At 29.7% G+C, this 11,664-nt stretch overlaps 1 protein-coding gene across 1 annotated transcript; it reads right to left on the bottom strand.

Annotated features, from left to right (window-relative positions):
* Positions 1-790: 790 nt before the first annotated feature.
* On the bottom strand, positions 791-2,838 carry LOC106767925 (1-aminocyclopropane-1-carboxylate synthase 3). Its single transcript, NM_001317276.1, is given in 3 exon segments — positions 791-2,060; positions 2,181-2,473; positions 2,578-2,838. Coding segments are annotated over 3 exon segments (1,404 nt in total). The 5' UTR covers positions 2,725-2,838; the 3' UTR covers positions 791-1,096.
* Between the last annotated feature and the right edge of the window lie 8,826 nt (positions 2,839-11,664).

Below are 11,664 nucleotides of genomic sequence, written 5' to 3'. Positions count from 1 at the left end.
ATATATACGAACCTACTCGTCACCGCAAAACCTGTTCCAGACAAAATAACTTTTTTCAGCAGTGATTGTTATGACAAGAAACTCCACACTTTTTCTTTGCGTAGTTGGTTGCCAGATTTAAATAAACCTCTAATTCCATTGTTCAAACTTCAACGTCTCCCCCCACAGATTTCAGAGTTATATTATTTCTGTTTTGTTTTATAATTTCCTTTAATTATTTCTATCACATTATGCATCTTTATTCTACTTTTTTTCCCTGGTAGAAGAGAAAATGGTGGAGCTCTCTACGTCCTTGTCTTAAAGAATAGCCCATAAAACATACCAAAATATGTTAATATATATGAAATCCTATTGACTTTTAGGACTCTGACCCACACTCTTCAAATACTCCATCTCATACGCCTAGAAAAATGTTATGGTTGAAAACGGTGAAATTGGCACGAAGGTCGGTTTGTTGAATAAGGGCCGTCAACATCGGCAGCCCAACCCATCGTCATCGGCCATTTATCTCGCCGGTGCCGTAAATTACGTACAAGTAAGCTCTTGTAAGTAGTGTGTGTGCCCCGTTCAACACATGTCAAGGAACCTATAAGCACACATAACGATAAGATGGATGAAGAACATCATGATATGTCCATCTTCACAATTAAGACTTTCTTTAATGCAATATTATTCTATTACTATTATTTAAACAGGGATCCCATAAACTAAATTATATATTATATAGTAATCAAATTTCTCATTGGTTATGCCAAGAAGATTTCCGTATGAGATGTAATTAATGCAGTGGTAGTATCAATAAACATTTCATTAATGATATAAGGAGATTTTGTAGGGAATTAATGACTGAGATATGGAACAACTTATACAAACAAGGCTGACTAGAAGCCCAACCACTACACATCCACATGGACCGAGTGCTTTGTTTTTGTTTCTCTCTCTCTACATTAATTTTATCACAAAAAAAAAAATGAAGAAAAATAAAGGGAATTTTTTGAACTACTCCACCAAAAATATTGGGGAGGCAGAAAAGGGAAAAGAAAAAGAAATTGAAATGAATTTATGCATGAGCGAACACGCATAGACTAAGACCAGGCTACCGTTCTTCCTGTTCACGATGGTCGCGAGACGATAACCGGAAAACCCACTTGGTGAGAGACTTTCTTTTGGAGGTTCCGTTGAACAGAGCACTTCTCTGAGTGCAGGTGGACTCAACGACGAAGTTCTTCAAGCGTTTCATGGCCAAGGTGAGAGTCTCCTCGGACATGTTAGCGAAACACACACGGAACCACCCTGGCTCGGTGCAATGGCACGACGACCCAGGGGAAATGTTTAACCCAACTTGGTACACTATTTTCTTCCACAGCTCCATCTCAGCTTCGAACGTGTTCGAATGCAAAAGGTGTCTCATGTCAACCCAGCAAAACAACCCGGCATTGCTCTCCAGGCAAGAAATACCAGCTTTTTGTAACCCCGAAACCATCATTCTCTGTCGTCGCTTAAGCCTCTTCTGGTTCTCAACGATGTAGTTTCGGGCGAACTTCTTGTCGCCCAGCATGGCAGAGAGGAGGTACTGCGTCTGCGAAGAGACCAACCCAAAGCTCGACATCTTCGTTGCGGCGGCAACCACGGTGTCGTTTTCCGAGTAGATAGCGCCGACGCGGAAACCCGGCAAACCCAAGTCTTTGGATAGACTGTAGACAACGTGAACTCTGTTCCAGATTTCCTCAGTATCGTTTCGCTCCTTGAGGATTTCCATGACACTGACGAAACCTGGAGAGCTAAAAACCGTCCCGGAGTATATCTCGTCGCTTATCAAATGCGTGTCTTTTTTCTCTTTGATGAAGTCGACGAGAAGGTTCAATTCACTCCGAGACATGGTGGTGCCTAGCGGGTTTGACGGGTTTGTCACCAGAACGCCTTTGACTCTGAGGTTGCGCTTGCGGGCCTCCTCGTAAGCCTGTTTCAGAGCTGGCTCCGTAATTTGGAAGTTGTTAGAACTTGTGCATTGTATTGGAACAATCTCAGCACCGGTTCTCCACTTGAGGTCTCTGTCAAATCTGTATAGAATAAAGCAAGGTCAGGGGAATGCATAAAAAATTATAAAAATAAAGTCACGTAAAATATTGTAGCATGAAGTGGAATATAAGCGATAAGATTAAGATAAAAAATATACGCACCCTGGGTAATAAGGAGTCGGAAGGAGGAATGCGTCTCCTTGTTCGGCGAGACAGAACATTAAGGTTTCGTTTGCGGAAGTGGAACCGGCAGTGAGAACGATGTGGTTGGGGTCGAAAGTGACTTTGTTTCCTCTGATTTCAGACATGAAATCTACCAATGCCTTTTTGAAGGAAGGGAGGCCGTGGTAGTCCTGGAAAAGAGCCAGTTCTCTAAATATGGATTTGCCGTCTCGTTTGAAGCCGGCGACGTCAGGGTTCTTAGCCAGCCATGACTCTAGGAGGTCGAAAGAGAGCTGCAATTGAAAAGAAAAATTTTGTAAGTGAAACAAGTTTTGAAGTAAGTAATAGAATAAAGACAGTGGTTATTATTTTGAAGAAAGAAAAATGAATGTCTAACCTGATTCTCCGCTAAACCCATCTGGATAATTCCTTTGGGGTTATGGAGTTCATCGTAAGGGTTTTTCTCGTATTCCTGCCATCCTAAAAAGTATGAAGAGTCTTGGCCGTGACTATTGCACGTTGCTATTGTGGACAAGAGCCTCATTTTGTATGTTAGTGTGTGTTTGGGATGGTAGGAAGGAATGAAGAGGTGATGGCGGAAGGAAGAAGAAGAGAAGAATATTCGGAGTGGAATGTTGAAGAGAAATTGGTGTGTGTATGAAGAGGAGTAAGGTTGGTTATATATTTATAGTGGAAGTCCAAAAGGGTAGAGAGCCAAGTGGCAATGGTGAAACAGTTTGAGAATAAAAAATGTAGGGTTTCTCGAGAAGAGAGAGAGTGAGTGAATAAATGGGTTTAATTTAAAAGCGCTTTTGTCCACCGTCCGAAGCATGTCACGAGAAGTCCAGGCTCCCTAGTATCGCTGAATAAGTAGCAGGGACTAAAATGTTATTGACAGTATTTGTGGAAAGTGTCTCCCAGCGGGTATAATCTAGCGTGGGATATTGAGTTTATAAGAGTCAAGAAATAATGAATGTTTTTGTTGTGTTTGTTGTTTTTATTGGGATGTCTAGGTTTGTTAGAAGGTAATGTTAATTGGAAGGGAGGGGTAAGTTAAGAGAAAGTTGATAGGGTATTTTTTGTTTGGGAGAGAAATCTCATGGAAAAAAAGTGGGTCAGGAGGTCCATCAAAAAGGTTATATATGGACCCTTGGGGATGGTCCATCTGCTTCCTTTTAGCCTAACCCAGCCCAAGTTATGTCGGTATTTTGTTCATTTTAACCTCCCCAAACATGTCCCAATGTCTCGCCCTTGGCTCTGCCTACCAAACTAACAAATTTATTGATTTGGATTCTCCACTATAGAATCTCAATTTCAACACAATATCACTCATACCTTTTAATTATACTCTCTCTCACCCAGAGTTAGAGATTGCATCACGTAAGCATATCAATTTCATTGGTCAAACTTTCCAATTTCTATATTAACACACATATGATTATCGCCATCATCATAATTTCTATTCAACCACAAAAAAACTATACAAGTAAAATCCTATATAACTGCAACTTGTCATGTGACATCTGTGTCTTCGGATGACAACATGTTAGGTCCAATATTACCTATTCATATCAAACAAAATTTTTTATTCCTTACTTTTTCTATTATTTATTGAATATTTATTTAAAATTTATGAAATAAAATCTAAATAAACAGATACCCACATTTAAATTTTATTCGAATGTACTCATACACGATTATTTTTCTCTTCCCTCTTACCATTGGAGAAACATTTTCTGGGGTTCAACACTCTCATATACGTCAATTTTCCTTACTGCTCAGTTAAATTATGTTCCTTCTACCAATAAATAATCATACATGAGAAAACAAATAAGATAATTGGGTTTGATTTTCTTCTGTAACCAAGATAATAATAGTTTGTTTTCTACTATTATAAAATCACAATAACAAAGATTCTCAATCAGGTGCTCTAAAAGGAGATGATGAAACAATGTAATACTTTCTAGATATCTAAAAAGGTTGAANATTGGTGAATCTGTTCAGTGTTGGAGCTATAATATAAAATATACAACTCAAGATAAAAAGAATAACAAATTCAAACACAAATAATCACAAATCTCTGGTGGTTATTACTTGTCTGTTTCCATGTCACTCAAAAACATACTTTTTATTTTACCATTTTATCAATAACAATAATTATTATTTTGTTAAAAAAAATACGCTTACTTATTTCTAATATAATCTCATATTAATCATGCTTCACTTGAGAGGATATTTGTCTGTTTTAAAGTGAGAAAAAGAAAAATTAATTTAAATGTAGTAACTATTTGTTTTTTCTTTGGTGTGCATATAGATTTTCTTAAATATCAATGACTGGTATTCTTGGGAATACTTTTCTGTTTTGGAAAATATTGAAAGTAGGTTGGTTTGAGAGTAAGTTAAATTTAATGAAACAGAGAAAAGTCCTGAATGCAGTTTCGCCCCTAGGTTTTTGTATAAACAAGAGGCATGTGTGTATATAATTAGTAAAAAAGGGAAAAAAAAAGAAGATGGGAAGTTGGTGGGATGGGAAGAATTAAAAAAAAAAAAAAAAAGAGAATGGGAAAGGAAGCAATAATAAGAGGAGATGAGTTGGAAGGTGTGATCCGCCCTTAGTTTTATTGAGGTAGCTGATTTGGTGATAGTATTAAAATGGATAAATGAGATGCATTAGGTGAAGTGATAGGGTCACATAAGCCAAAACAACAATTCATCTCTTTTTAGTTATATCTCTGTTATTAGGTCGTTGCTAAAACCATTCAACTCATCACACTCTCACACTTACTTTTACTACTCTACTCACTTTCACTTTCATTGCCCCCTCCGCTCACTGATTTCCTTTCTCTTTTTTAACTATAAAACCAACCCTATATTTTATATTCTTTCACCATTTCTTAATTATAACATATTTTTAACAAATTCTCACACTCCACATTTAATCTTAATTCTCTTATTTATGTTTCCAACATTAAGAGATAAATTCATACATGTTTTTGTTAAATCTAGATTAGGGATATATAATATTGCTTAAGAATTAAGTGAAAACGTAAAACATAGATTAATTTATAGTGAGTATTGTCTTAGTTTGTATTAATTATCGCAACAAAGAGATCATATATGTGATAGAGATAGACTTTCTGATTTAAAACAGAAAACTAACTGATTTCAGCTACTTCACTTATTATAACTATTATCAAATACTAACGCTCTCCCTTAAGTCAAGTCCTTTAAAGACACAATTCCACCTTTCATCCTTAAGTATTGTCAAAACAAATCACCTTTAATTTTTTATTTCATTAATTAGTTTCCTTTCATATGAAAATTTATATATACTTTAGAAATTCAAACTATCTAATTAGTAAAACAACTCAAATTTACTACTATTAAAAAAATATGGAAAAAAATATTGATTCAACTCCTAAAATTTATTCCTTTTAATAAATATACATTCTAAACTTTAACTTTTTCTCAATTGATTTTTAAAATTTTAAGATTTATAAAAAAATGGGATTTTTTCATAATTATTTTTTAAGATTTATTATTTTGTAAATAGATACCTTGATTTTCAATTTATTTTAGTAACTCCTTAAAACATATCGTTCTTATAACTATATTTTAAGCAAGTTCAGGTTAAATTATTAACCTAATGTTCATAATTGTTTTTTTTTACTATTAATTTATTTGAACATTACAAAATGATTTAGAAATAAAGAAATAATAAAAGAGTAATATTTTTAATATTATATTTTATAATGTTTTAATGTTTAGAAAAAGTTATGTATAAAAATAATTCTAATGAATTATTGGGATTTTAAGAATGATAAATAGTTGAAATTTTGTTGTTGGTAGTTTATACTCACTTTAATATTACAAATATTTGAATAAAGGGTAAACTAAACTATTATTAAAATAAAATAAAATTTAAGATGTTTAGTTTGTAAATAAAATAAAATGTAAAGATTAATTAGTACAAATTAAATCTTCAAAATATTTATTTATATAATCTACAATAGAGTTGAAGTATAATTAAAAAAAAAAATCAGAGTTCAAAATTTTAATTTTATAAAAAAATTAAGAGATATTAAATACACTTTTATCTCTGAAAAATATATTACTATGTTGATGGTTTTTCTCCCTTTGTTTTTAACATTGTTGCCAAGAATTGTGAGAGCCAGCTAATGTTGCGTTTACACATATGGCGTTTGAAGGTTGAGTTGAGGTGGGTTGCCTTCAAAACAACCACGTAATCACAGTAGCCCTGTCTACCAGCTAAAAGCATATATTCTTATGCACGACAAAGATTGTTAATTTAATAAAAACAACTATGATGTTTTAAGATTATTGTTTTTCTGTTTAAATTACGGTATTTCATATTTAGAAATATTATTTTTTAAAGAATGATCAAATTTTTCTAAGAGTAAATTTAAAATAATTATTCTTTTATTCAAATTCTTCATTTCTTCTATTATTATAATACCACTTATGTTCTTATTTATAGGAAAACAAAATGATACTTTTTTTAAATATAAACCAAATCTAATTACTTTTATTTTATTAAAATACTCTAACTTTAATTTATATCTTACTTACTTTATGTTTTAAAATAGAAAGAATATTAAAAGATTAATAAATTTTAATATAGCTAATTGATTGTTTTAATTAATGCGAAATTAGTTTTTTTTAATGAATGAGAATGGTGCTAGTAGCTAACAATAGAAATATTTTACATTTTAACTATTATTATATTATGGTAAGATAAATTGTAGGTATGTGAAATGGCTTAATCTCTCATCTCAAGATTCCCAGTTTACATTTAGCATTGGTAATAGTATGAGAAATGAAAATAGTCAGATAAGTTTGTTAAATATATGATTCAAGCTAATTCAAACCAATGTGAGTTGGTCGAGTTTGGATTATTTTGAGTTTAGTAATTTGAAAAATGAAAGGAATAAAGTGATGATTTATTAAAAAAATATATATATCTCAAAGTTTAATTAAAATCGTGGTAGCAAGGTTATAACTTATTTTACCATCTTTAAATTTTATATATTTATTACATATAAACTTTTAACATATCGAAAGTATTCACTAATTTCATTAATAATTATATAATATTTAATTCGTGGTATTAAATGCTGTAAAAAACAACCATTTTAATTACTAGCATATAACCTAATAGGTGTTTGTTATATAGTTTAAAAGTACATATAATTCCATTTTAATATCATACGTTTATATAAAGAGAGGTACAGATAGATAACTAAAACACTTTTTTAAGTAAAGAAAAAGTAAATATTTATCTATGATTTTTATTATAAATTATCAATCCATGCCTGAGTATGAAGAAACTATGGAAGAGCAACATAAGAAAAATATTCAGACCTTCTGTGAGTGTAAGGTTTTCAAGGCGTTAATGATTAGTTCGGACAATGAGGATTTAAAAACTTTTAAACTTAATAAAATTTTGAGTATACATATATACTCAAATTTTCTTATCATATTTTTTTATATAAAAAAAATACTAAACATATCTTTAATATGTTATTTTAGAAAGTATGTGGTTTAACTTATGGGAAGATTCAATAACTTCTTATTTTAATATTAGATAGAAATGAGTGATTTTTATTATTTTTTTTCTTTAGGATATGGTAACGTATGAATCGATACTAATTAATTAAACTTAATTTTAATATTTACTTGCTCGTAATGGATTGCTGTATGCAAAGTAAAACTCCACATCGTAACTATAGACTTTAAGATAATTTTAATGTATTAAAAAATTTATTTGATTGTTTTTTCTCACTATGCCATTATCTAACAAATTTTCATGATATCTATAGTTTTTAATAGGTTAAAACCTTATATCTCAATAAAATAATACTTCAATTTTATTAGATAAGAATGCATAAAAATATTTGAATTTTGTTTTTGAAAATGTTTGGTGCGTCAACTAGATATGTAATACACACTCTTTTTTGGTTTGTTGTAAAACCCTATTAATTTCAAATTGGATTTGGGATGATTGGACCATGAATTTCGTAACAAACCCTTTCAACCTATAAGGGATTCCTTATGATCACAATAGTTATAGATAAATTATCAGATGTTTTTACTTTGTGATTGGAAAATACTTTTTTTTGTATTGACTTGAAGTAAAACACCCAATGAATCATGTATCTAAGAATGGGTCATGGTTTTATTGGTTATCTTTTAATCATTAGGTTTAAAGCAAATTGCTTTGTTAAGTTACACAAGGAATTGGTGTGCTTACCAAGTTACACAAGGAATTTAGGTTTTTTACACCTAAAAAATTAGGGTTTTGGATAAATATGATGATTGATGTTGAAAGCCAAAGTATTGAATTGAATATCACATTGCAAGATAAATATGTTTAGTTAAGTCTAATTTCAACTAGTTCACTCCTTTGCATAATTAAACCTATTAGTTTACTTATTTTTCGTAATTTGGTTTCATGATTTGATTACGTTAGTGATGAGTGCATGTTTATACTCTCATTTAGTCTTTAATGTTAAATTCTTAATTGTTTTTTTTAAAAAAATTTAATTAAGATTTATTGATACTAAAAACATATTAAAAATAATTTTTTAATCATATAAATGTTTTTTGAATATTTTTAGGTATTAGTATAGCTACACCTATATTGAACTCATGAAGGTATGTAAATAAATTGGTTAAGTCTTTATGACACCTTAAAGATAAAGCTAATAATAACAAATAATCAAAACTACAAAAATTTAAGTCAAACATTGCATAAAGAAGACAAGAAAAACATGAAAAGTGAAGAAATTTGGATAAGTCAAAAAAAGAGAACAAAAAACAAAAATTGAATTTTGTAGTTTTCTCTATTTTTTTTTATAAAATAGAGTTCGATAATTGATAAATTTTATGATAAAAGATAATTTAAAAAAAAAAGTATATTTTTAGATATTTTATTTTATATTTTTAAATAATTATTTTAATATTATATTTGTCTAATATTTTTTAATCTAGGAAAAATTTTCTTAAATATTTTTAGATCTCCACAACAATTAAATATATCTTAAAGATATTAAATTATTTATTTAAAATAATTAAAGAAAATACATACATAGTGTGAGAAAAAGTTAGAAATTTCCAAAACTAAATGATTTTCATAAATCTGCTCTTTAATAGTAACCTTGATTATGATCCTCTCACCTAAAATACTAACAGTTGGGTTGTCTTGTGTGTATTACTTTATTAACGTTCTTATACAATGTGCAGGACATATATATGAATCAAAACATGAAAAATTCATGTGAATTTTTACATTTTAACCATACTTATATTTTGATGAGTCATGCAAAAGATCTTTCAGCATCAACAATTTGCATTATTCCTAGACATTACATCATTTCTATAGTTATACAGGTCCCAAATTACAGCTATCCAAACTCACAAAATCATGCTTTGTGATAATTAATATAGAATTTCTAAAATAATTAATGTTAAAGCTATTTATTATATTAGTGAATTGTAGAGGTAGCAAGAGTAAGAGAATGCAGATAGCTACTAAAATAGTACATTAATGCGATTAGGACGTTGCTTGAAGACCTCTTTTAACCATTTGTGACTTGCTGATAGTGTAGTGGCATGGCAACAACAAAGGCAACACTGACAATGGTGGGACAGAGACTAAGGTCGTTGTGGTTTTGATGTTTCTTCCTTTATTTATTTTTTTTCTTTTTCATTATTTTTAGTTTACAGGTTTTTGGGGTTTTCATTTTTCTTCGCTGGGCTTTCAAGTGTGTTGGTGGGGGTTATTATGAACTCTGGTTTCTGCCTGTTGACTTATTTCTTATTATAATGTCAAGCTCATAAAAGTTTAAATCAAAATTATTACTCTGAAAAATATTTTGTTTAATTACCCAGTCTTAACTTGATTTTTAATCACATTTAACAGGATATTTGGAAGTGTATTAAAAAATTATTTACACGTTCATATTAAGTTAAATAAAAAGTAAAAAGTTATTTCTATTCCAAACTTAAATGCAATATTAATTATTAGGTATTTTGAATCAAGTCTTAACTTTATATTATTTAAATAATTCTATTAGTAATTTTATTTCTATCTATATAGATTATTCTCTTGTAATTTTAAAATGTTTTTTCTTTATTTCAATTCTAGTTGTCCCATATCTCTACTGTTTTTTATTTAGTTTTATTACTTTTGTCTTGTTTATAAACACATGCCAATAGACCAACGTTTAATATTTTACAAATATATATAAGCTTGAGTGAATATGATGAAAAAAATATTTGGATTTACTTGCCCCCCACCTTGAAAGAATTAAATTAAGAAAATGAATTATTATAAACAAGTATATTTTTTATTTTTTTTACTAACACAAAATATTTTTTGTGCCAACAACTCTTTAAATATCAACTGAAAATTGAAATCTCGATTATTTTTGTAATATTGTGTCACTGCCGAATTTTAATAAACTAATATTGCTTGTAAGAAAACATTCTCTTTCATGAGTTCAAATTTCAAATATTTTGCTCAATAAATAATACAAATTATGGAACTTAAAATTTAGAAACTATTATTTTCAAGTTATTGGACACTTAAATAATTTCAAAGAGATTGTTTGTTTAGAATATTTTCCATTAATTTTTATATTCATACTTCTGAGAAAAACAACTTTTGAGGATGTTTGATTTTGTTTTTCTTTTTGCAGATGTATGTATACTTTGTTATGTGATTCTATTCTCTATTATAAATTATGTTCGGAGCTTAGTGTTCTTATATATTGTGGTCTGACTTTAGGCTAATATGTTAATTTTCTTTGATCAAACTATATAGGATGATTAGAAACAAAAGGAACAATGTACAAATTAGAAAACAAGAACATTACATTTATAATACCATATAAGCAATCCTTAAGGGTGTGTTTACTTGAGGGTGATTGGAGGTGATTGGGGGAGAGTGATTGAGTGGATTTGAGAGTAATTTTTTTTGTTGTTTATTTGAGTGACTTTGGAGATAAACTAGAGTGAATTTTGAAATGAAGTTTGTGAGAATTGGTGTAGGATTTAGTTTATATGACAAATTAAAAAAATTTACTTCAGAATTCATTCTCATTTACTTCCAAATTCACTCAAATAAACAACAAAAAATATTATCCTCAAATTCACTCAATCACTCTCCTCCAATCACCTCCTATCACCCCCAAGTAAACACACCCTAAGATATATCGTATTTACTAAATTACAAGTCTTTAATTCTTTCCACAATTGCACTTTAGATACGTATTAAAATCATACTTTAGTCGCTTTGTTTTAGGCTTATATTAGACGTAAGAGTTCAGTTCATTCTTTTGACTATGTTATGCATTGAATGCCACTCCGATTTTAAAATTTTCATAATAAAGAATTGTAAGAAAAGCTTCAAAATATTTGAGAATGATCTTTAAAATATTTTTATTATGGATAATGATATTTA

The sequence above is a fragment of the Vigna radiata genome, chromosome 7 (assembly GCF_000741045.1).
Source record: "Vigna radiata var. radiata cultivar VC1973A chromosome 7, Vradiata_ver6, whole genome shotgun sequence".
Taxonomy (NCBI): domain Eukaryota; kingdom Viridiplantae; phylum Streptophyta; class Magnoliopsida; order Fabales; family Fabaceae; genus Vigna; species Vigna radiata.
This window is presented reverse-complemented; position numbering and strand designations above follow the sequence as displayed.